General features: G+C 41.7%; 1 protein-coding gene across 2 annotated transcripts in view; it reads left to right on the plus strand.

Moving 5' to 3' along the window:
• The window catches only part of KIF25 (kinesin family member 25), a 75,436-nt gene that overhangs the window by 38,976 nt on the left and 9,711 nt on the right, over positions 1 to 26,749 (plus strand). For both annotated transcript variants that reach the window (XM_007071073.4, XM_043543233.1), the window contains exons 8-13: positions 2,492 to 2,559; positions 9,556 to 9,630; positions 16,730 to 16,879; positions 18,050 to 18,226; positions 23,160 to 23,314; positions 25,448 to 25,645. In XM_007071073.4, coding sequence (XP_007071135.1) covers positions 2,492 to 2,559; positions 9,556 to 9,630; positions 16,730 to 16,879; positions 18,050 to 18,226; positions 23,160 to 23,314; positions 25,448 to 25,645 — 823 coding nt within the window. The remainder of the gene's footprint in view (positions 1 to 2,491; positions 2,560 to 9,555; positions 9,631 to 16,729; positions 16,880 to 18,049; positions 18,227 to 23,159; positions 23,315 to 25,447; positions 25,646 to 26,749) is intronic.

Consider the following 26,749-nt stretch of genomic DNA (forward strand, 5'->3'; position numbering starts at 1 on the left):
GCTGTGGCGCAGTTGTGCTGCTGCAGTGCTTCAGTGAAAACACAGCATATGCCGACAAGAGCTTCTCTCGTTGGCATAGGTACTCTACCTTCCCGTGAGGCGGTAGCTATGTCAACAGGAGAAGTCCTCCCATCAATATAGCACTGTCTATACCAGGGGTTAGGTTGGTATAACTACGTCGTTCAGGGTGTGGATTTTCCACACCCTGAGTGGCGTAGTACCGACACAAGTTCCTAATGAAAACAAAGCCTGAGACCAGGTGGTCTTTTCTAGTATGATAATTCCTAAATTCATGCTGTATGTTGAAACTTTAAACACAGTAAACATTTCTTGAGACAAGGTGGGTGAGGTGCTATCTTTTATTGGACCAACTTCTGTTGGTGAGAGAGACAAGCTTTTGAGCTTACACACAGCTCTTCTTCAGGTCTGGGAAAGGTACTCAGAGTGTCACCTTTGCAGTAACAGGACAAAAAAGGGGGGTTGGGGGTTACAGATTGTTGTAATGAGCCATAAATCCAGTATCTTTAAAAATATGATTTTTAGTGTCTAGAAAAGGTATGAATTTAAGCTCCCACACTCATCTTTTGAAGGTGCTGTGCAGGTTTCCTTTGAGGACAGAGTCTGAGAGGTCAGATATGGAATGATCATTTTGTGAAGAGTGTTGTCCATGGGTGATACGGTGTTTTTGTTTTTTATCATCTTTCTTTGTGAGTTCATTCAAGAGTCTAGTGATTGTCTGGTTTCACCAAATAGTAGGTGTTGGGGCATTTGGCGCACTGGATGAGGTACATCACATAGAATCATAGAACTGGAAGGGACCTCTAGAGGTCATCTAGTCCAGTCCCCTGCACTCAAGGCAGGACTAAGTACTATCTAGGTCATCCCTGACAGGTGTTTGTCCAACCTGCTCTTAAAAATCCCCAATGATGGAGATTCCACCACCTCCTTAGGCAATTTATTCTGGTGCTTAACCACTCTGACAGTTAGGAAGTTTTTCCTAATGTCCAGCCTAAACCTTTCTTGCTGCAGTTTAAGCCCACTGCTTCTTGTCCTATCCTCAGAGGTTAAGAAGAACAATTTTTCTCCCTCCTCCTTGTAACAACCTTTTATGTACTTGAAAATTATCATGTCCCCCCTCAGTCTTCTCTTCTCCAGACTAAACAAACCCAATGTTTTCAATCTTCCCTCATATGTCATGTTTTCTAAACCTTTAATCATTTTTGTTGCTCTTCTCTGGACTTTCTCCAGTTTGTCTACATCTTTCCTGAAATGTGGCACCCAGAACTGGACACAATACTCCAGTTGAGGCCTAATCAGCGCGGAGTAGAGCGAAAGAATTACTTCTCGTTTCTTGCTTACAGTACTCCTGCTAATACATCCCAGAATGATGTTTGCTTTTTTTGCAACAGCGTAACACCGTTGACTCATATTTAGCTTGTGATCTACTATGACCCCCAGATCCCTTTCCGCGGTACTCCTTCCTAGGCAGTCATTTCCCATTTTATATGTGTGCAACTTATTGTTCTTCCTAAGTGGAGTACTTTGCATTTGTTCTTATTGAATTTCATCCTATTTACTTCAGACCATTTCTCCAGTTTGTCCAGATCATTTTGAATTTTAATCCTATCCTCCAAAGCACTTTCAACCCCTCCCAGCCTTGGTATCATCTGCAAACTTTATAAGTGTACTCTCTATGCCATTATCTAAATCATTGATGAAGATATTGAACAGAACCGGATCCAGAACCGATCCCTGCGGGACCCCACTCGTTACGCCCTTCCAGCTTTGACTATGAATCACTGATAACTATTCTCTGGGAACGATTTTCCAGCCAGTTATGCACCCACCTTATAGTAGCTCCATCTAGGTTGTATTTCCCTAGTTTGTTTATGAGAAGGTCATGAGAGACAGTATCAAAAGCCTTACTAAAGTCAAGATATACCTGCATCTACCGCTTCCCCCCATCCACAAGGCTTGTTACCCTGTCATAGAAAGTTATCAGGTTGGTTTGACATGATTTGTTCTTGACAAATCCATGCTGACTGTTACTTATCACCTTATTATCTTCTAGGTGTTTGCAAATTGATTGCTTAACTATTTGCTCCATTATCTTTCCAGGTACAGAAGTTAAGCTGTCTGGTTTATAATTCCCCAGGTTGTCCTTATTTCCCTTTTTATAGATGGGCACTATATTTGCCCTTTTCCAGTCTTCTGGAATGTCTCCTGTCTTATCACATATTGTGATAAGCATGCGTCGGACCCATGGGTCTTGAAATGTGTATTGTCAGGGGTGTTGATCATTGTAGCAGTGGAGATATGTTTGCAGGTTTTGCATCATTGTTTTGGCAGGGTCTGGTGCCATTTTCTATTGGTGGGTCCAGGTCTGTGGGGAGCTTGCTTCTGATGATGAACTTGGCCAGAAGAGGGGCTTCTTGTTGTTTGTTCACTTATGCTATATGTTCTAATTGTAACCACTTTGTTTTTCTGTTAGGAAACTGTCCTTGTAAAATGCAATCGTCCTGGTCATACTTTGATCAACAAGACATTTCAGTTTGACAGGTGGGTGATCTTGAAAAGCTTTCTGGATTGTTGTGAGATTCTGTAAATATGAAAATTGATTTCTTAGCAGGAGTTGATAGCATAACATGCTCATTTTTCTCATTTATTTGGTGATGAGGTGCTTCCCATGACACAAAGCACTGCAGAAATTAGATTAGATAGTGTTTTCATCCTACAATTCCAAATGAAGAAGAGAGCTAATATTCCAAATTTAATATCTATCTTAGGTACTGATATGACGCTCATCATAGTGGTATCTGAGCGCATTGCAATTGTTAATCTTCACAACATCACTCTGAAATAGGAAAGTACTATAATCCCCATTTTACAGATGAGGAACTGAGCCACAGGATAGACTAAGTAACTTGCCCAAGGTCACAGAGGACATCTGTGACTGAGCCAAGCATCTGTGACTTACCCAGGAAAGAATTTTCTGTAGTATCTGGCTGGTGAATCTTGCCCATATGCTCAGGGTTTAGGTGATCGCCATATTTGGGGTTGGGAAGGAATTTTCCTCCAGGGCAGATTGGTAAAGGCCCTGGAGGTTTTTCGCCTTCCTTTATAGCATGCGGCACGGGTCACTTGCTGGAGGATTCTCTGCTCCTTGAAGTCTTTAAACCACGATTTGAGGACTTCAATAGCTCAGGCATAGGTGAGGTTTTTCGCAGGAGTGGGTGGGTGAGATTCTGTGGCCTGCGTTGTGCAGGAGGTCAGACTAGATGATCATAATGATCCCTTCTGACCTTAGTATCTATGAAAAAAAAAACCCTGCGTGTTTTGAATCCTAGTCCAGTGTTCTGTCCATTAGTCTATCCTTGCTACCCACCATTTGGAATTGTAGTGAAGCCCCAACTCTGCTATCATTAAGGTTAAGCATCACTTTCTTTTTAAAGGTGGACTGTTTCGAGCTCTCAAAAAATCCACATGCTGACTTGGATTGTCTTGGAACTTGCCATTTCTCATGGAAGTGCTAGGTGGGTGGTGGTGATAGTCCAAATTTGAGGTCTTTTGAGTAAGGTGTTCCTGAGATATAGTGCCCGCACTCCTAAAAAAACAGCATTTTATAAAATCACCTTATTCTTGTAACATTATTTTGTGCACACATGGGGCTCAAACTATGGCTCTGATGCACCCTGCATTGATCCCAGTTGCGTAGGATTTATCTCATTGCCCCTTTAGGGAAGCAATAGTGAAAAAGATTTTAAAGACAGTTTAGAACTCCAGGTCTGCGTGTGCCAAACTGATGTTCCTAAAAGAGTAAAATGTACATCTGCCGCAAAACTAGGCCTCTGTTGAAGCAAGAGTGTTTCCAGGCAGTATGATGTCTCAGTTGTTGTGTAGGTCAAGATGACATACTTAATGCAGAGTTAAGGTTATGCAGTGGTGCCTCATGCCCCTCCAGAATGTGGAGAATGGCTAAACTTGAACCTCTGGAAACCCTGAAATGTAGAGTTAAGGTAATGCAAACTTAAATCTGTGAAACCCAGGAAATACAAAATTAAGGTATTCACCGCACGCACAACACAACCTTATCTCTGCCCTCTTGGAGTGATGCCCCAACACCCCAATAATACACAAATTAGCACTCTGCCCTTACAGATGCTGCTGAACGCTCTGGGAGCAGAGCACTTGAGCACTATAGGACAAAGTCTAACACCATCTCTTTGCTAAGGTGAAACGCGGGTTTAGGTCAGGTGTAGCAAACAGGATTTGCCTGCACTCGAACACTGAACTTACTCCACACAAACCACCTCTGACTGGCAAAATGTTACCAGCTCTTCACCCTTGCCCTAAGGATTCCTTCTGACCCATTGCCTTCATTTACCCCTTATTAAATCCTGGAGACCACTGTCATGCATGCTTTTTTTTTTTTTTTACTATCCTTATGCCATCTCTACTGACACAGCCTACAGAACTGGGTCCTGAAATATGGTATGCTTGATCCTTCAAAGTGTACATGCAACTCTCCTCATATCACAGGCACAGTTCTGCTAGGCTGCTTCAACTATTCCCTCCATCATTCAATACAGCTGCACCTAACACAGTGAATAGCAGTTGGAATACCTACTGATCACTGCTGGAATTCAAATCTGTGGTGCACAACACAGATAATGGCACATTCTCTTAGAACATCCTCATGTCTTCTTCTTATGGCACCGCCACACCTTACTGAACCATTCTCCCTGGCTATTGCCAACTTCAGGGGGCAGAGTTAAGGTTGCGTTGCAGGGGTGGCATGTACCGTAACTCTTCATTTCCTGGCTTTCAGAGGTTTGAGTTAGGCACTCTCCACATTGTAGAAGCTCACAAGGCATCACTGGGCAACCTTAACTCTATTAATGAAGTTTTTGGGCATTTAATATAAATATCAGGTCTTGGTGTTAAAGATATGCCACAATATATTAAAGTGTATGTAGTACTTTTACAAAACACTGTGGAGGTGCTGTGATTCTGGACATGTGGTGACCACCCAGATAATCAGGAAAAGGATTTTAAAAAAATGTAAATCCCCCAAAGAATGCTGTTTTGGGGGAATGTTTTTTCAGTGTCCCAGCACAGCTCATTTTTATAAACAGTAGAGCATATGGTTCTTATGAACTCAAAATGCTTATTTTTTTAGCAACTTTTTATGGAACTAATAAATGTCAAAATATTTTATTTCAGTTCAGGAAGAAAATTCCATCTTTCAGCATTTTATGCTTTTAATAATTTTATCAGTGAATCAGTTAGCAAAATAAAAAAGAAGCTAATAATTTTCAGGGTGAAATTAGCATTAATATCCATTTTGGGAAGAATCTGTCATCTTTCGAGTAGAATAAGTAATTTTGTACAAACAGATTTCCTGGGTTTGCTGTACATTCCATTGTCCCAGATAACTAATTAAAACAAGTCTGTTTCTAGCCTTGACCAAAGAGTCAGTTAAGTTCTGTTCTATCTGCTTTATATATCATCAGCACCAATGTAGGGCAATTTGAGTATTCACATCCCATATAAACACCTTCCCAGTTAATCCTTCGTAACAGTCCTCAGAGGATCTCCTAAGAGATGCTTTGACATGTTTTAGGGAGAAATATCAAATCAGTTCAAGACAAATTGAGATGGAGCCTCGTTGCCTTAAGATCGGGGATTTAGTGCTAATGAATATTTCAAATGGTGTGGGTGATAAATGAAGCAGAGAAAAAACAGTTTGGGGATGTTTTAGTTCAACCAGATTGACCTTGAAGATCTGACATGAAAAGCATGCAACAATGTATGCATGTGCATGCATACATAACCAGGAGGTAGTTTTGTTATTCAGTAACTGTTTTCTCAATGTAAGTGCTTTACCATATCTGCATATTTGTAGGTGTCTCTGTTTTTTGAAAGCATCTCTCAGTGGAATGGCAAGACAATCAGAATTTGTCCATCAAGCTTGAGAAGTGCCTATTTGCTTATTAAACAGGAAATACTTTTTCATACATGTAATTAGACTGTAGAACTCATTGCCACAGGATGCCATCTGGGTCAAGAATTCATCGAGATTCAAAGGAAGACTGGATGTTTTTATGGGTAGCAAGAACAGCAAGAGTTATAATAGTTAATGCTAACGAACAATTTGGAAAGGATATTTATAAACCCTTGTATTTCAGGGGCTAAACCAATCTCTGACTGTTAAGGGTTAGGATGAGACCTTCCTGGAAGACATATTATCCCACATCTGCCTACTGCAGTATTTCTTGCACCTTTCTTGGAAATATCTGGTGCTGGATACTTGGCTAGATGGAACTTGGGTCTGACTGAGCATGGCGGTTTTTATGTTCCTGTGTCACTGGGTCCCCAGACACAGATGTATCTGCAGTGTACACAAACACTTTAGTCTGTGTTTGTACAATTAATGAATCAGAGTGGCGGGATCTTGGTCAAATAGACACCTGAAGAACCTTATAGGTAAATGGTAAAGAGCAGAATGTGACATTCATTAATTTACATTTTTAATGTAGCATATACAAACAGCAGAATATTTGATCACATGCAAATTGACTATTTTATGTTGTTTGCTGCTACCCAAATTCCTGCTTCTAATCAGCAAATGGGTCAAAACATCTTGAAAAGATGCATCATTCATTGCAGAATAAGGTTGAGCAGGAAGGGAAGGAAAAGTAGGGAGTCATCAGAAAATAAAGTTTGTTCAAAGAGACATCTACCTACATTTATATGTCAAATTCTTAAGTGTGGATAATGATTTTCATATTGTCTTTGTACGTCTTGTATAAACAAAACTGTACTTGTTTCAAGTTGTAATCTCTAGGGAGTTACTTAGTCATGATGCTAAGAGAAGAGAAAGAAATGGAGGAGGTTCTGATTTGTTATTTTCAGGTGTGGATTCTGAGCATTTAGTACTTTGTTTCTGAAGTTGTAGGTGGTAGGGGGTAGATTAAGAAGTAACCTATATAAACTAGCTGGGGTCTTTACTTGAGTTTGAAAAGTGTGTACAGTTGGTTAAGGTATTATCGTCATTTCTGTCCAAGAGTTATGTTATCATTGCTACTTGCTAAGGAGTGGAAGAACTAATTCAATTTAATTATTACATTCCACAAAAACTTATTTTTAAAAGCAACACACAACTCTAAACATAAAAGAAAACCATCTGTTTCTGTGCAGTGAAAAATGCTTATCAGAAGGATGGTCTTGTGGTTGAGGCACTGAACTGAAACTTAGGAATATTGGATTCATTCCCTGCTCTTCCACAGTCTTCCTGTGTGACCTTGGGCACATAGGCGACTTGTGCCTCTCCATACTGGGGGGGAATGGGGAGGCACAATCTAAAGGAGAGGACATGTGACCACCTCACATGTCTTCTCTCCCCAGTAAACCCCCCACCCTGCACCCAGCCCGGGACCACCATGGTCTCCCCACCCCATGTTACCTGCCCAGGCTCGGCTGCCGGGGACAGGGGCCAAGTATGCTGAGAGGGAAGGGGGGCTCCGGTCGTTTGGCACCTGTCCCTGACAGCAGGGCCCGGGCGGGGGGCGGTCTGCTGCTGCCCCAGCTGCCAGCGACAGTGGCCGAGCAAGCCAAAGCCCCCTCTCCCCTCCAGCATGTTTCTGGCTTGCTCGGTCCCTCTCGCCTGCAGCCAACCCCGGGCAGTAAGCAGGCCGCCGCTGCCTCCCAACCAGGCTCTCTCAGGCAAAAGCAAGCAGCTCCATCCCGCTCCCCTTCCGGCTGCCAGGGAGAGTAGCCAAATGTGCTGGGGGGGTGTGAGGCGCAGGGAGAGAGGGACAGAGCCCCTCTCCCCCCCTGCCTCTGGCAGGCCAGTCTGGGGAAGGGCACTTGATCCCACATGCCCCCGCTACACATCACCTCTGCTTGAGCAAATCACATTATCTCTCTGTGCCTCAGTTCCCCAACTGGAAAATGGAGGAGTTAGCACTTCCCTGCCTCACACGGGTGTTATGAGGATAAATTCAATGATGTTTGCGAGATGATGAGATGCTGTGGTGCAAGGAGCTATATCAATAGATACTTAATAATGAAAAGGTGAAATGTTGGTGGTGCTGACTCTGCAGCTGTGAAACCCTTCACATATGTGCCATGTCTCCTTAAACTCATGCTTCAGGGTTTCAGCCAGCCAGCCGCAGGGGTCAGGAAGGGTATTCTGGGAGGGTCTTTGATCTCCTTCCTCTGAAGCATCAGAGATGGCCACGGCTGGAGATGGAACATGGAGCGTTTTCTCTCTTCAAGTGCATAGCTGGCTGGTACTTGCTCATATGCTCAGAGTCTATCTGATTGCCATATGTGGAGTTGGGAAGGAATTTTTCCCTAGATCAGCTTGGCAGTGACTTTGGGGGTTTTGGCCTTCCTCTGCAACATATGGGTGCGGGTCACTAGCCAGGATTATATGGGTATATCTTACTTAACCATTTCCTGCCATTGTGGGGCCCTCAAGCACTGGTGCACCTCGGTCCCTTTTATTCTCTTCCTGTGGCACATAATAGTCTAGTATTCCCCTGTGAGCTGTAATACTTTGGTGTCATTTTGGTTGTTGGCTTTAGTGTGTGGGTGCTTGGCGTTGTTGGTGGCCTATGCTATACATGAAGTCAGATTAGCTGACCTAAAGTGGCCCACTTCTGGCCGTAAACTCTATGACACTACGAGGGGGAGCACATGCTGAGTAACCCCATTCCCCGGGAGAACAGCTGGTGCCCTAGGGGATCACAGAAGGGAGTACTATGCCTCCTTAATGTCATAACACAGGAATCAGGGTCACCAGCAGCCAAGTGACAATTGGGAGAAAACAAAGTGTGGGTCAATACAGCTGGGAGACAGGAGTGGTCCAAGGAGAATGCTGGGGCCCTTCAGGGGCCTGGTGATTGGGCGGGATTAATTCCTTTTAGGTACTCTGTTCCCAGTCTTCCTGTCTCCCTGAAGCAGCTATGTGGGTGCAAGGAATTCATATCCCCAAGGAATTCCCCCCCCCCCCATCACATCGTAATAAAGACCACAGCCCGTCCAAAAGACAGGAGTAGAACCTAGGAATTCTGATTTCCAGTCCCCTATTCTAACCACTGCACAATGCTGAACAAGCAAACTACTTTTTTAGATCTTTCATCTCCCCGGCTCCAAGACATTTAGTGTGTGCATCTCTCTTCTAGTGTATACCAAAGGCAGCTCAGACTTCTCTACATAATCTGTAGGTGCTCTCCAAATTCTCCGCCTCAGCTACCTGAACAAAGTAGTAGCTCAGTTCTTTTTCCTTGCCTCTTCATTTCCTGGCTCGGAAAGGCAGTTTCCGAACAGCAGTGCGTAGTTTCCCTCTACTGATCTTTCGGTCTCAAAGGTAAATAAGTATTCTGAAACACAATCTGTAACTGTTGTCATAGAAACACATCAGCAAACCCTGAGTTGTGCATTAGTGGCACACAGCAACTGATGTGTATTTTTCTGTTCTGTGTTATTACACTGGAAATACAGTGATCATTTTTGTTCAATGAATCATTCCTTTTCCCTCCCCCTCAGAGTTTACAATGCTGCTGAGTCTCAAGACACAGTGTTTGCAGATGTGGCCCCTTTGCTTACATCTCTGCTGGATGGGTAAGTTGAAAAGTAGGAGGAAACAATGCAAAGTGACACTACCAACTTGAACAACACTACCATTCCGTTTTTTAAAAATGACTTCGAATTATTTCCCAAGTTCTCTTGCCAGTTTTTATGGGTTTACAATCACATTTTCAATGTTGTAATCTGACAGTCACTCAGTATTAGTGTATTCTCCCACTCAGACAGGAAATAATGGAAGTGACTATTTAGAAAATTTTATCAGACACCGTGGACAAATTTGAAAAAAAAAGGGGTAACATTTTTCTCTGGCCTCTTTCAGTTATAGTAAATATAGGTGTTACTTATAACAGAGGTAAAACAAATTCAAACAAGTGTAATTTCTTTTTTAAGTTAATTGTACATTTGTTTTTATTTTTTCTGCATTATACAAATTTATGCTATGCTAAATTTTGAAACATTTTTTAAAATAATAGGCAGTGTGACCTACCTTTCTTCAATAGCATCTTAAGAATTAATGATCCTCAGTCGTAGATGTTGAGACAGCATCAAATAGAGACCCTGGAGTTAAAAACAGTTTTGGAAACTACACTACCAGAAATAAATACTGATATACATTTTTAATTACTTCTGGGCAGCAAAACCACTAAGGCTAATTTACAGTACTCTGGAAAAGGGGCCTTGAAGTGGTTGTAACGGTAAACAGTGGGACTGTAACAGAAATCCATTAATTAGTTCCTTTCCTCTTTTTTTCTTTCTCTTCCTTGCCTGATCCAACTCAATTGTGGATGTTCTTTGTACATCTGATTCAGATTTCCGTTGTGACATTGTCTCCACGATGTCATATGAGTCATGTGGCTAGCCACATGACCATGGAATCATAGGCACCGACTCCATGTGTGCTCTGGGGGTGGAGCACTCATGGAAAAAAAATAGTGGGTGCTCAGCACCCACCAGCCACAGCTGTTGGGCAGTGCCACCAAAACAGCTGATAGGTGGCGCTGCCAAACAGCTGTTTAGTGGCTTGGGGAGGCGTTTGGGGGAGGGTGGAGATCAGCGAGTGGCGGGCAAGCGGGGGCCTCGGGGAGCAGGTGGAGATGGGGCAGGAAGAAGTAGAGCAAAGGCAGGGCTTTGGGGGAAAGGGGTGGAGTGAGGGTTGAGACTCGGGAGAGGTGCAGAGCAGGGGTGAGAAGAGGCAGAGCGAAGGTGGGGCCTTGGGGGAAGGGTCAGGGCCTTGGGGCGGAGCAGTGGTGGAGCACCCTAAGGAAAAGTAAAAGTCAGCACCTGTGCATGGAACCTTTTTGTTTGTTTGTTTTTTTTTGAATAGTGACAACCCTTAGGAAATGCATGCTTATCCCTTGAGCATGGCATTCCACAGACCAAGGCTCCAAGTACCCTGCCCCTTAAACTGCCCTAGCAGCTCAAAGTGCCCTTAAGGCTGCTCTGAAGAGGCTGCTGAGGATTCCCCAAGTGTGTGGGAGTTCTTGGGCCCCCCCCCCCCCCCCCCCCCCACACACACTCTCAGTGCAGGGGGTATGGAAGGTCCAGATGGTGACAAGAGAGAGTGCCTGAGGGGACAGAGCTTGAATGTGATTACTTCTGCTGATCCAAATGGCCCGTAAGGGATTGTTCTAGCCACTATAAGGTAAAGTAACCATAACTTTCACCTAGGAACACCACATGATCAGGGGAAGACCTAGAGATAGCTTAGAGTTACTGTTGTCCCTCCCCACCCTTCCAGCCGCAGAAAGCCTGAGCTTGTCTCAGCTCAGGATTGTGCCTTAGGTCCCTACCTACTTATCTACCTATGTGCAGTACTTCCAATTAACCCCAATGCAGGTTACATATGTATATTGAGAGGAGCATCCACCTTTTAGTATGCTCCTGTCTAAAGTCTCTCTCCTAAAACCCAGGAGCTTCATATTCATTTAGGAAATGTTCTGTTATTGAAAACTTAAAGGTCTGTCTTTTTTTCAGAATGCACCATTTAAACAGAAGCAGACTATCAGAAAAGGAAAGGCTGCCTGTATCAGTCATGTTTCTGAACAGCCTTCCTATTATAAATGTGAAACAGACAGAATTATTTTGATCCTTGAAGTTATCTGCCCCTTCTGGCTGCTTCTAGTCTGAGCTCCAAAATATCCACTTACAAAAAATGGAATTTGTGGTGGGGTTTAAACATATTTTTTAAATTACATTGTATTATTTTTCAGTTTAAGCATACAGGAAGAAAAGATTGTTCCTTTACAAAACAGAAAAAAAAAACAGACTTCAAAGTTTAGAGTGCTCAATACAAGCTCAGCAGGGGATTAAAATAACATCACCTTCTCTCACAAGATTTAAGAGTAAATTGTGCTCATTTTTTAAAGAAAAAGGAAATTCCTCTTACTTTGATTTCCTTGATTGTGTTCCCCTCCGGTCCTAACTCAGAGTGAGCATTTGAGGGTTTTTGGATGCTGAGTGCTATTAAGCTTAATAATTGGTATTTTAGTTTAATAGTAAAGTCTTTTTAAGAACAATATAACTATGTGAGTAAATGGTTTCAGAGTAGCAGCCGTGTTAGTCTGTATTCGCAAAAAGAAAAGGAGGACTTGTGGCACCTTAGAGACTAACCAATTTATTTGAGCATAAGCTTTCGTGAGCTACAGCTCACTTCATCGGATGCATTCAGTGGAAAATACAGTGCGGAGATTTATATACATAGAGAACATGAAACAATGGGTGTTACCATACACATTGTAAGGAGAGTGATCACTTAAGATGAGCTATTACCAGCGGGACAGCGGGGGGGGAAAAACTTTTTGTAGTGATAATCAAGGTGGGCCATTTCCAGCAGTTGACAAGAATGTCTGAGGAACGGGGGGGGGGGGGGGGGGGGGGGGGGGGTGAAATAAACATGGGGAAATAGTTTTACCTTGTGTAATGACCCATCCACTCCCAGTCTCTATTCAAGCCTAAGTTAATTGTATCCAGTTTGCAAATTAATTCCAATTCAGCAGTCTCTCGTTGGAGTCTGTTTTTGAAGTTTTTTTGTTGAAGAATTGCAACTTTTAGGTCTGTAATCGAGTGACCAAAGAGATTGAAGTGTTCTCCAACTGGTTTTTGAATGTTATAATTCTTGACATCTGATTTGTGTCCATTTATTCTTTTACGCAGAGACTGTCCAGTTTGACCAATGTACATGGCAGCAGGGCATTGCTGGCACATGATGGCATATATCACATTGGTAGACAGGTGAACGAGCCTCCGATAGTGTGGCTGATGTGATTAGGCCCTATGATGGTGTCCCCTGAATAGATATGTGGACACAGTTGGCAGCGGGCTTTGTTGCAAGGATAGGTTCCTGGGTTAGTGGTTCTGTTGTATGGTGTGTGGTTGCTGGTGAGTATTTGCTTCAGGTTGGGGGGCTGTCTGTAAGCAAGGACTGGCCTGTCTCCCAAGATCTGTGAGAGGGCTGGGTCGTCCTTCAGGATAGGTTGTAGATCCTTGATGATGCGTTGGAGAGGTTTTAGTTGGGGGCTGAAGGTGATGGCTAGTGGCGTTCTGTTATTTTCTTTGTTGGGCCTGTCCTGTAGTAGGTGACTTCTGGGTACTCTTCTGGCTCTGTCAATCTGTTTCTTCACTTCAGCAGGTGGGTATTGTAGTTGTAAGAATGCTTGATAGAGATCTTGTAGGTGTTTGTCTCTTTCTGAGGGGTTGGAGCAAATGCGGTTGTATCGTAGAGCTTGGCTGTAGACAATGGATCGTGTGGTGTGGTCTGGATGAAAGCTGGAGGCATGTAGGTAGGAATAGCGGTCAGTAGGTTTCCGATATAGGGTGGTGTTTATGTGACCATCGCTTATTAGCACCATAGTATCCAGGAAGTGGATCTCTTGTGTGGACTGGTCCAGGCTGAGGTTGATGGTGGGATGGAAATTGTTGAAATCATGGTGGAATTCCTCAAGGGCTTCTTTTCCATGAGTCCAGATCATGAAGATGTCATCAATGTAGCACAAGTAGAGTAGGGGCATTAGGAGATGAGAGCTGAGGAAGCGTTGTTCTAAGTCAGCCATAAAAATGTTGGCATACTGTGGGGCAACGCGGGTACCCATAGTAGTGCCGCTGATTTGAAGGTATACATTGTCCCCAAATGTGAAATAGTTATGGGTGAGGACAAAGTCACAAAGTTCAGCCACCAGGTTTGCCGTGACATTATCGGGGATACTGTTCCTGACGGCTTGTAGTCCATCTTTGTGTGGAATGTTGGTGTGGAGGGCTTCTACATCCATAATGGCCAGGATGGTGTTTTCAGGAAGATCACCGATGGATTGTAGTTTCCTCAGGAAGTCAGTGGTGTCTCGGAGATAGCTGGGAGTGCTGGTAGCGTAGGGCCTGAGGAGGGAGTCTGCGTAGCCAGACAATCCTGCTGTCAGGGTGCCAATGCCTGAGATGATGGGGCGTCCAGGATTTCCAGGTTTATGGATCTTGGGTAGCAGATAAAATACTCCAGGTCGGGGTTCCAGGGGTGTGTCTGTGCGGATTTGTGAGTAAATGTGGGCGAAAAACTTCAAGCACAGAAATAAGGATTTAGCAACATTTTTAGCAGATTAGTAATTTGGGGATAAAAATGGTATCATAGTTCATTTATAGCCACTCTGGTATAACCAAAAAATAAGCAAAGTAAACTAGATAAAACTCAGTCTGTGTTAATTCTGTCAGTTGCTTCTAGTTCTTCTGTTGAGACACCAACAATTTGTTCTAGATCTAGTCTATCTGGATTTAATACCACCGTGACTAGTCGCAAAAACCTCAGTGAAGCTCTTTTTGGCTTTAGCAGAGAGGGCATATAACTGAATTATACCCCAAATCAAGATCCTTGATACTCAAAGTTATGCAAGTCTACTTGTCTTCAAACTCTTATATTTAATCCGATTATCTGTACAAGTATTAGAATTGTTCTGGCATTAGCCAATGATGCTGAAATTCTTAAGGGTAAATGGCTAGTGACTAAGAGGGAAGCTGAGGTAGCAGGAATATGTGGAATTAGCAACTTTTATATATCCATACTTCAAAAAACCAAACCAAACAAACAAACAAAACCTTTCAGACTTCCATCCTCTGTTTCCTGAGGAAACCCAGTTAACTACAAACTGAAGACTCTAATTTTGTTTCCAAGCATGTCCATTTTATTTTTAAGACTCTGTGTTCAGTCACCAGGCCTGTAGAACCTATGTCTTGATCGGACAGTGCAGGGTGGAATTTTCAAAAACATATTGGCCTGTCTCGAATTAGTGGGAGTTTTGCCATTGACTTCAGAGACAGAGTTAGGCCAACGATGAATGTTTTTTGAAATCCCATTCTCAAGATTTGCAGCCTGAGTTTCCAGTCCTTCCACTTTTGTTATGTTCTTTACCTTGTTTTCCATTGTAGTCTGAGTCCTTTAACCCATCAAGTCTAAAGTCCAGATTTCTAGATATTATTGTTTTCTGATCTTGCAGACTTGCTCCCCATCTGGGGCTGATCCTCAGCAGGGTAAATTGTCATAGTTCCATTGACTCAGATCTATGACTGTTTACTGCTGCTGAGGAGCTGCTCCCTACCCATGTCAGCTGCACTATTATCAGTGTTCACCCTCCCAACCCCACTCTAACTTTGTTAGGTACAGCAAGGTCACTTGTAAGCTGAGAACATAGCTCTCTACAGTGTCTGTCAGTATCAGTGTGTCAAGTTTTGTGATCTGAAAAGATAAACAAATTTTAAAAAATAACAGCTGAGTCAGTGGAGCTCACCAAAGCACATCTTTTCTGTTGCCTGCACATGCCTGAAACAGCATGTTTAATACAGGACAAAGATGTCAGGTTAACAGAGCTATGTTTTTTAATCCTCTTCACGATTCAGTTATCACCTAGTTGGAATACAAGCTTCCTCACACTCTGCCTATCAGACCTAGGCCTTGTCTTCACTGTTTTTATCTCTATGCAACTAATGAGCTATCCCCAGGCACAGTGGAGACAAGGCACTTTAGTTTTACTATGAGGTAAATTGGGCAAGGTCAGCACAATACCCTGCCTGTGGTTGATGTTACCTAGTTTACCTCCCGGTAAAACCAAGTACCCTGTCTCCACTGTGTTTTCACCTCTGGATAGCTCATGAACGTCAGTTACTCTGAGGAAAAACACACCTTTATTAGCAGTGAGACAAGGCCCTAGCTTTTACTACTAACAAAACTAAAACTAACGAAGCATGTTAACTGCCATTTTGCACTCACTTTGTGAGGATATAAATGACTACCCATGGTGCAAGGCAGCAGGTAGTAAGCTCCTTATCTTTTATCTGTGGGCTGAAGTGAAGCATTAGGAGTTGGGACCCCTGGCTTTCCATTCCTGGCTCTTCCACTGACTTGCTCTGTTGACATGGTAATACTAAGCTACTACCTAGTTATTAGGTGAGCTGTAGCTCATGAAAGCTTATGCTCAAATAAATTTGTTAGTCTCTAAGGTGCCACAAGTACTCCTTTTCTTTTTACCTAGTTATTACTTAGTCCCGCCTTGGGTGCAGGGGACCGGACTAGATGACCAATTGAGGTCCCTTCCAGTGCTATGATTCTATGGCCTACTCACTTAGGGCTGGTCTACACATAAATGTGCGTTGAAATACAAAAGGTGGGAATTAAAATCAGTTTTGTTATTTCAGTCCAAATCTGTATGTGGGCACTCTTGTTTTGAAGAAAAAAAAAAAGTGGCATTAGGCAAGGCATGTAACAAACGGACTATTTTAACTAAATCAATTTTAGCTACTTTTATTCTGAAATAAGGGTCCACAAACAGAATTGCATTTAGTATTAATTTACACCTTTTGGTATTTTGTTGCAAATTTGTATGTATACCATACATTAATTATGTTACTTTTATGGCTTAGTTTTCCCATCTGTTTAAAAAAAAAAATCCACCTCAGGGATGTTGTGAGGGTTACTTAATTTAGGTTAGCAAAAAGTTTTGAGATCTACAAAAAGGCCACATGGAAATATGTATTATTATTATTATAGTTTAAAGTAAGCAGTCATATTTTTCCAAATACTTTTTGGTTTAACCATTTAAATACCAAATGCATTTGTTAAAAAACTGGCATAAGAAAATAAGGCCCTTTTGATTTTCAGATACAACGTGTGTATTATGGCTTATGGGCAAACAGGGAGTGGGAAGACATACACAATGTTGGGACCACAGTCTGAGGATGATGTCACTCTTTCAACAGAAGATGAACCAGAGCTAGGAATTATTCCTAGAGCCACAGAAGAAGTGTTCAGGTATTGCTGACCATGGGAATGAGAATAAAGTTTGAGTGCCAGTTTTTACATTACAGTTGTATGCAAAGGTGAAAAAATGTTTGCAGTATTGTTGTAGCTGTGTTTGTCCCAGGATATTAGAGAGACAAGGTGGGTGAGATAATATCTTTTATTGGGCCAACTTCGGTTGGTAAAAAAGACAAGCTTTTGATCTTACACAGAACTGTTCTTCAGCACATGATATTCTTGCTATTCAGATTTAACTTTTCAAGATGATAGTTAATTATAGTGGCTTTGGTAGCAAATCCATAGTTAAGTTTGAGTCTAAATTTTAATTCTACACTCTTAAACCTCCGCTAACATTTTACGAGGATAAGTTATTGGTTTGCATATTGGAGTCATTAAAATAAGGGAGGAGAGTGAGGTTTTTTTCTGGAACTTGAAAAACATTTGGTCATGGATATATATTTTTCTACTTAGGCCTTATCTATATGGGATAACTTACTTCAGTATTACCTAAGGGGTGAATTAAACCCAATATAGTTATACTGATATAATTCCCTGTGTGGACACTCATATTCTCATACATGAGTGTTTTTTCTTGGCTTAGCTTATGTTGCTTGGGAAGGGGTTTAAACTAAACTACATCAAAAAAAGGCCACTTTCATATTAGAGTGTTTAACTGGGAAAATTGTCCTGTGTAGACAAGGGCTTAATTTATAAATTCTCTGGGTTTATTTTAGCCCCAATGTCTTGTGCATTTTTCCCCATCCTCTCAACAATAGTGGGCTTTCACAACCCTATACTTCACACACACATGCTGCTCTTTAGGTCTTAGGAATTGGAGTTTTAACTCCTGGGATATGCCAAAGGATTTATTGGGGTCACAATAGTAACAAGACATTCGAATCAGGCCCACAGTCCAGGAACAGATAGTATATGCAGCCAAAATAAGGTAATTTTCTCTCTGTGACATATTTACTCTATAATTTAAGTGTATGCATTCTTGTTCTTCAACCTTTACATTAACGTGGAAGGCAACATACTCTCATGGTTTTGGATGTTTGATAAGTACTTTCATCAGACTATAATTAGTTCTGAGATGCAACTGTTTCTTAAGGATAGTTTACTTAGGGTTTGATTTCAGCCAGTTTAGCTGTGTTTCATTTTCTTTTCTGTAATTCTTTTCAGGCTTATTTCAGAAAAGCCACCAGGAAGTCATTGGGTTGAGGTTTCTGTTGTAGAAGTGTATAATAATGAAATTTTTGATCTTCTGGCCAAAGACAGCTGTGGAAGAGTATTCGGTGTTAAACGTGACGTCGTCACAACCAAGGAAGGCAAGAGCGATGTGCCATTACTTACCTATGAGTGAGTACACAGCACAATAAGTAAACCATTATTGCAAGATCATGATACCGTGTTGTTACGATATGTGTCAGCTACGAGGCATGGAGACATAATCGTGGGCACTGATGAGTATTTCAAAGCATACATTCCTTCCCCTAGTACATAAAAAAGCACTGGATGATTCCATTTACTGTTAATATTTCACTAAGAATTCAGTTAATTAGATCACACTTGGCGTCCAGTGTCAATTTGAATATTCTGCAGTAATAATAATAAAACAGTTAAATATTGTTTTATATTTATATACCACCTTCCCTCCCAAGATGTGTTATAACAATTGTATGTACCCTACGTACAGCAGGCTTGAAATGCAGTCAGCTGTAAGCAGGGATGGCAGTCAAGTGGCAAAGCCGTTCTTAGCACATTGCGAAAAATGGGAACACCGTGAAAAAGTCCGATAGAACTTTATAGAAAATGATAACCTTTTTGTAGATTTTTTAGACCATTGTTTAGAATTTTATGAAATAGGATAATTGAAAAAACTTATAGAAAGAATAGCACTCTGTATTAAATTCTGTGGGATTTTGGAGTAACTTCTATAGAACCCTGTTGGTTTAATTCCTGTTAAAGTCTGTGAGACTTTTCCATAAGGGCAAGGAAGGGAATTACGTTCAAATACACCAGAGCAAACCCTACTCTTAAGAAAAATATCATAAGAGTCATGCAGCTCTTCAGAAGTTAATATGCAGCTCCTTGTACAGGCACCGACTCCGGGGCTGGAGCTACAGGTGCCAACTTTCCAATGTGCCAGGGGGTGCTCACTGTTCAACCCCTGGCTCTGCACCCCTTCCCGCACCCTCCCCTGAGTCTGCCATGCCCTCCCACCCACACGCTCCTCCCCCTCCTACCCAGAGCCTCCTGTATTCTACAAAACAGCTGATTTGGAGGAAGGGGAAGTGCTGATCGGTGGGACTGCTGGTAGGTGGGAGGTGCTGGGAGCTGGGGGGGAGCTGCTGACGTATTACTGTGGCTCTTTGGCAATGTACATTGGTAAATTCCGGCTCCTTCTCAGGTTCAGGTTGGCACCCCTGTCATAAGTCCTTAATATCCACACAGAAGAGAGAGGATTTCATTTTATATGTGGTCACCCAAAATACCTACCCATAGTACATATTTTAGCACTCTGCTTATCTCATTAGAAAGATTAAGCAGTGTTGACGCTGCTGGAATTTAAACCTGTGGTCCCAGAGAGGCTATATCATTCAAACCAAAGGTGTAGATTGCTAAGCCATCCTTTCTAGTTTCTGTTCTTTATATTTTTAGATAAACCTTTTTCTATAGCATATATGTATAGTGGGTTTTATTCTCCTTTACAGCTGTTCTGACTGTGCAGGAGGGCTTTAAAGTGGGCATAATCTGCAGCTACACTACCAGAGTGGTGTAAATGAGAATCAGGCCCACTATATATACATGTCCAGTACACACAGCCAATGTATAATATTTCCTTCTTTTTTTTTCATAAGGCTCCTATCTACACAATGTAGGTGATTAAAATCATGTCCTAACAAGTGAAGACCACTATCCTGTCTTAAACAAACTTATTGCACAGACTGCTGAAACAGCACAATTAAAAATAGGGGAGAGTTAGAGGGGACAGGCTGCAATGGTGGCACCTGCAACATGACAACAGCAGGTAGAAGGAAGGTGTTGGCCATTTCATTCCTACCCCAACAAAATGTTAGAAGCAGGGGTTCTCAAACTTAATTGCACCACAACCCCCTTCTGACAACAAAAATTACTACACAACCTCAGGAGTGGGGCCTGAGCCTGCCCAAGCTCTGCCGCCCTAGGCGTGGGGGGCCAGAACCAAAGGGATTCAGCCCTAGGCGAGAGGCCTGTAACCTGCGCCCCGTCACCAAGAGCTGAAGCCCTCGGGCTTTGGCTGCAGCCCCAGGCAGTGAGGCTCGGGCTTCGGCCTCGGGTCCTAGCAAGTCTAATGCCAGCCCTGGCATTAAACACCATTAAAATGGGGTCATGACCCACAGTTTGAGAACCACTGTGTTAGAGGATTCCCAAAGGACCTAGTGTGACACACTGAGGAAAAAGTTCTTTGGGCAAATCATTCTGTAGTTGTCTTTTTGAGGACAAGAACAATAAGAGGTTTGTGAGAGCAAACACTAATTTTCTTCTCTGAAAACTGTCCCGCATACTGAACAATTCAGGACAAAACTATAAAATGTTCTGTTGCTGGTGGAAACATGATTTTTTTTCACACATCTGTAATCATAATGCCTGTCAAAGGCTGTTCTATGCTACTTCAGTGGGAATCGGAAGTCAGAGCAAGAAGTATCTTTTTCCTTCATGGATTAAAACAAACTGCACTCTCAGTGGAAATAATTGACAGCAGTGTTTTTATCTTGTGGGTTTTAGTAACATAAGCAACCACTTGATATTTGTTTATGTGGTTTTATATTATTGCCAGAAAACCTTGATAAAATACAGCCGGTATTCTGGAGAGAGGGTTGAAAAGACATCATTCTTTCTCTGCGGTTATTTGTATCTACTGACATGTTTTCTGTCCATTGAACTGTTCATACAAAATTGGAACCCACATAGAAACTGTAAAATTGCTTTTTCCAGAATCTAGGATTTATAATTTTCCTCTACATGGAATTACAGTCACTACAGTAATCTAGGAATTATTATTTTTCTTTTTACTTATTTACAGCTAAACACAAAACTTTTAGGGTTCATCCTAGTAAAATTCAATTTCAGATCACTGAATACAAAAGTCTTTGGGTTAAATTTGATTTCCACCCATATTAATGCACCCTCAGCCGCACTCTATACTCCCGCAAAGAGAAGCAGGGAGTGGATTAAGGCTAATTGGGGCTCAGATTCATCTATGCTTTTAGGAGCACTCTGGAAACACTCTTGCTCCCAGTCCAGTACTGTATGGGCTCTTTCTTCCTCACTTCTGAGTTCTTAGACTTCCTCCTCCCGAGTGAGGCAGCCCACACAGCTCATCCCAGCACATTGGACTATCAGTTGCGCCCTCTGCCATTGCCCATCTATCTGCCTCTAATTCACTGCACTGTCCAGGCACCTTCTGACTGTGGGTCCCAATGACTCAAAAATCTTGCTTTAATTTATGCTCGAAAAATAGCCATTATGCCTACTTGATCTAGGGAGTTCTGTCTGGCTAGTTGTTGACCAATCTCTTTTCCCCGGCTTTTGGGGAGGGGAAGGTGCACTGCAGGCTGGGATTTGTGCCATGAGGGTTGGAAACTGTGGCTGAAATGGGTTTCCTTTGTTCTTGGGGTGACTGCTATATTTATTTCTTTAATTTCCAATACATGGCAAAGATGCTTAGAGGTTTGAATAAGCACCTTTGGAAAATGTTTATCTAAATCAATTAATAAGTATTCAGTATTTATATCTTGATTACAATAAAAGCATCAAAAAAGTCAAATTCATAAACAGACTATATTAATAATTATGCAAAAAAAAGGTTAACAATGAAAAACAAACGCAAACAACTCAAGGAAACCGTTGAGGAAGGCCACCCCTGCTGTCAGGAATCTAAGTAAACACATGGCATTTTGAATAAAAACACATCCTCATTTGTGATAACATTTCATCTAAAATGTACAGGCCCACTGAGTCTCATTGGCTTCTCCATACATTAAATAGAATACAGTGGAAGTTTTCCTGTTAACATGTACATCCAACTGAATTAGGCAAACCTCATGTTCTTCCTTCTTGAATGTGTAAATTGGTATTAGACAATATCCAGGGCTGAATTTTCAGCCTAACTACCACATGGCTTCCCTACGTAGCAGCTGGTCCCTGAAAACCTGTCCATGTGCAAGTGTCATATCTACAATATGATATAGTTCATTTACTTAAACTCCTCTTAGAGAAAATCTTTTTCTATTCCTTCTTTTCAGGTTCCACATGTCAATCAAGTTGGCAAACCTACCACCAGTTAAAAAATTGCCCACATGGAAACTCATTTGTGTCCCCCACTCTGGTGAATCCTCCTCCTGAGTTTCTCAAATCCATGTCTCCATTCTTCATGTCAATCTTAGTGATCCCTAGACTTTTTACTTCTGTTAAGAGGATACCTGAGCTAGGAGACATGTTCAGTGAACAACAGTACTGAACTTTTCCCAAGAATTAGCTGCAATACCCTGCTCTGACCCAGACTTCCTGTGTGACTGGGCAAGTCACTTCGCCTCTCTGTGTCTCAGTTCCCTATCTGTAAAATGGGGATGATAATATTTCCCTATCTCTCAGGGGTGTTGTAAGCACACATGCATTAAATATTGTGAGGTGCTCAGGTGCTATGTTGGTGGGGGCTGTATACTTTAGATATAAGGTGTCCAGGCTAGTTAAGAGCATAAGAATGGCCATACTGGGTCAGATCAATGATCCATCTAGCCCTCTGTCCTGCCTTCCAACCGTGGCTGGTGCCAGACGCTACAGAAAGAATGAACAGAACAGGGCAGATTTTGAGTAAACAGCTCCTGGCAGTAAGAGGCTTAGGGACACATAGTGCATGGGGTTATATCCCTGACCATCTTGACTAATAGCCATTGATGGACCGATCCTCCATGAACTTATCTAATTCTTTTTTTGAACCCAGTTTTATACTTTTGGCCTTCACAATGTCCCCTGGCAATGAGTTCCACGGGTTAACTGTGCATTGTGCCAGCATATTCAGTATGAGGCACAGCTTCATCTTGGGCTAAAATGGAACATTCCTTAGTTGAAAGATTCTGCAGGGCAGCAACTTGTGGAGTTAAGAGGTAGCAAAGGAAACAAAGGGAGCATTTTGGAGACAGGATTGGGAACTGGGAGGGGCATAAGAGGAAATTATCAGATTCATGTTCAAGTTGCCACATTTTTAATGTCACCTTTACTATCAACTACCACTATTTTGTTTTGCCAGGACTGTTGAAAATGCTCTAGAATTCTTACAGCTAGTTGATAAAGGTCTGCAGCTAAGGGTCAAACATCCAACACTGGTGCATGCTCATTCCTCTCGCTCTCATCTGGTAGTGACATTGACCATAACCACGAAGGCTGTCTCTGCAGACAGCTTTGGTAAGTAGGATAGTGCTAAAATATATCTAGAGCCATTTGTGTCAGAAATGCAGTATCTGGGTTAAGGGATTTTCTTATTGCTCTTTTCTCTCTTCTGTCTGTCTCTTGCTACAATCTTTAAACCCCCTGTTCTTTTCTATTTAACCTTTTTGACTGCTTTGAGTGAACACCTCTTAATGTTGCTGTGTTTGAGATGTTTTCTTAACACTTCTAACATTGTGTGATGATTTTTACACACTGCTGTCATACTTATGGGCATGCAGTGTGAAACAGTCAATGGTGTATTATTAGTACAATTTTCTCTTACTAGCTAACAGGCACAGAATCAAATAGTGTAGCTGGATAATTTTACAAGGAATTATTATTTAGTTATATATGCTAAAATCAGGATTAAAACAAAGTGTATGCTTCAGGGCATGTGATGATCACTACTGGGACAGAAAGGATTTTCTCTTTACATACTACATTACACAACTAGCTAGGTGTGTTAAGGAGGTTTTCAGTTGGTCCCTGCCAGAGCAAACAAACCAATGATCTTATCAAGTATGGCAAAACCTGTATTCTTATATTGTAGTTGTCCCTTCTTGCTTTTCAGTGTCACATATAGGTTTGCCAGTCTGTTGCATTAGGAGCAGTTTTGGAACTTGTGGGGTTAACTTTGTTTCCTTTTCTTCCTTTTGCTCATGTTGTAATTAGACTCTCCATTTGTAGCATGTGGTCTGTCTCCTTCATACCCTGCAACAACAATATGGTTTTAGGAAGTGGAAAATATTTAAAACTTTTTTCTCCAGATCTCTATCGGAAATTAAACAGAGGATATTAGCAAAACAGAACAAACGGTGCCCTCGTTTACCTGCAGCCCCTGCCAAAAGACACAGCTACTTAGGATGCTGCAGCTCTACCAGTCCAGATGTTAGATCTATCCAGCTCCAGATCTTTGTCAATCAGGCAGACATTACAAAATGCAGCCATTTTAACTCACCAGCCATCTTGTTTAGTCCAGGCTTCTTTCAGTCATTCATTAGCTGATATGCTATGCCAATTACTGCACTACCCTTCTTTAAGCCTCACAGCAAGGCCAAATAGGAATTTCTGCCATATGTTGGATGGATGGAGGACTCTCAAGTTTCAGGATCACAGAATAAGAGTTACGATAGCTGAATGAGCATTACGGTAGGTAAAGAAGCACTACAAAATGGAACCTCAAAGTGGAATTGTGACAGTGTTGTCTGCCTCTGTAATAAGAGACACACCTTGCTTAAGACCTAGGTGTGACAAATTGCCAAATGGTAGGCACTGAAGAAATAAGTAGTAGATAAAATCAGAAAGCTTAGGAGTGGTAGTTAAGCTTTGGAAGTGGGACTTAAAGCCAGAGCTTTAGGATTTTGTGTCAATAACTTCTGTTGTGTGTGTGTGGAGAGGGTTGTTTTGGTTCCTTGCCCTATAGTAAGGAGGAGAGAGAAATTTTACTTTCATGCTTTCTCATCTGAAGCATTCTTTTCTATGTAAGCCAACACAGCTGCTCTGTCTGACATATGCTATCATGGGTAGGTTGCTACTCCACTCCAGACTAGAAGGAGAGGAAAGAATAAAGCAAGACACTGGAGAAGAAAGTCAAAGCTAAACTGCCCAGTGAAAAGACTTTTGTACAGATTCCTACTGCCTGTGGGAGAGATGCTCACTTAGCCAAGATGTCAGAAGTGAAGCTAGCACTGAAGGACCTGTACCAAAGAATCTGTCTGTCCCCCAGACACAGATCAGGTCCCAGAATGCTACAGCTAAGGAGCAGGATGACTTGCAAGGTCTGGGTTCCTCCACTGTGGCTGCAGAACCAAGGCCAGGACTACTAACCTCTTTGGGGCAGGGAGTATCTTTTTTTCTGTGTTTATACAGCATCTGACACAATAGGACTCTTTTGACTAGGGCTGCTAGGCACTATGATAATACAAATAATAATAATTAATAGGTGACCTACCTGAACAAGTAGGGGTACTGTTAAAGTAGCTTGTGGCTCATTAGGCAGAGATGGAGAAAAGAAGATACTGGGTTAACCCATCACTGTTGCATTTTTTTGCTTCCCATTTTGTGATGTTAAAAATAAACTTTCCTCATTTGTTTGTTTCCATCATCCAGCTCCTCTATGGACAGATGAACAGCCTAGTCAAAAGCTAAGTAAAGAGCTTTTCTGCACCTTTCCTCAACAAATGAAAGATGATAAACTCATCTTTCCTTCCAGAGCCTCTTCTCCAGCACAGTTTGAATCTGTTGAGAAACTGAAGCACATCAAAACTAAACTACAGCTGGTGGATTTGGCGGGCAGTGAATGTGTTGGTACGCAGACGTTTTTATGACAAGGCTATTTTGAATTGAGAGCATAGAGCCTTCCATCCCATGGAGATAATAATTGCATTTAACTTATTAACTGAGTATTTGTGTTTCTTCATAAGAGATGATGTAGACACATGCATCCAAACTTAAATGAAGTTATTGGGCCTAATTCACCACTGTGTTAATGTCACTGGGGCTTCATTAAGATCAGGTGGCATCAAGCTGAAGCAACTCAGTGGACAGTCAGGCCCATGGGGACATGCAGGGTGTGCATGCACTATTTGTTCAGACTGTTTTTAAAAGCTGTGTTTTTTACAGTCCAAAAATATGTATAAAAATTAGCATGTTCTTATTTTTTTATAGAAATGATCAAAGTGCATAAATTATTTAAATATACTAAATATTTGTCATGAGCATACCGCTGTGTGTGGGTTTTTCTTTCTGCTTGTGGAAAAAAATCTGGAAGGAAGTTGGTGTATTGAAAAGATAATATTGTTTTCATTGTTTCTTCAAAGCACTTTCCTCCTCCTCCATGCACATAATAATTTAAAAAACTTGATTATTTCCTAAAGGACAAGCTTTCTTACCAAGAAAAGCCACACCACTGAATGTACCATTCCAGAAATAATGTTTTGAAAACTGAATCAGTGTTATGAAAGAATTCTTTAGGTTACTGCCAAGAGTTCTTTCTGCTGGTGACTGTTAACTTTCATTCTATAAAAAACATAATGGAATATATATATTTTTTTAATTTGCTGGGGGTGTTAGAAACCTTTTGGTGAACATGTAATTGATAATACTATATGTGTCTGTTCCCTCAGTTTGACAAGGGCAAGCATTTGCTGCTCTGTGTAGTCAACACACCAGATCCTCAACAGGTGTAAAATGATGTATTTCAGCACCGAAGTTAATGGAGCAATGCTGATTTTCACCAGCTGGGGATCTGGCCCAAAGTATGCAGTGGGCTAGATTCTATTCTTAACTATGCTGGTGAAAATCTGAAGACAGCAAAATTACTCTGGATTTACATAGGTATAATTCAGAGCAGATTTTAGCACATTATCTTTTGAAAGTTGAGGTTTGGGACAAGTTTAAGTGAGAAATAGT

The sequence above is a fragment of the Chelonia mydas genome, chromosome 3 (assembly GCF_015237465.2).
Source record: "Chelonia mydas isolate rCheMyd1 chromosome 3, rCheMyd1.pri.v2, whole genome shotgun sequence".
Taxonomy (NCBI): domain Eukaryota; kingdom Metazoa; phylum Chordata; order Testudines; family Cheloniidae; genus Chelonia; species Chelonia mydas.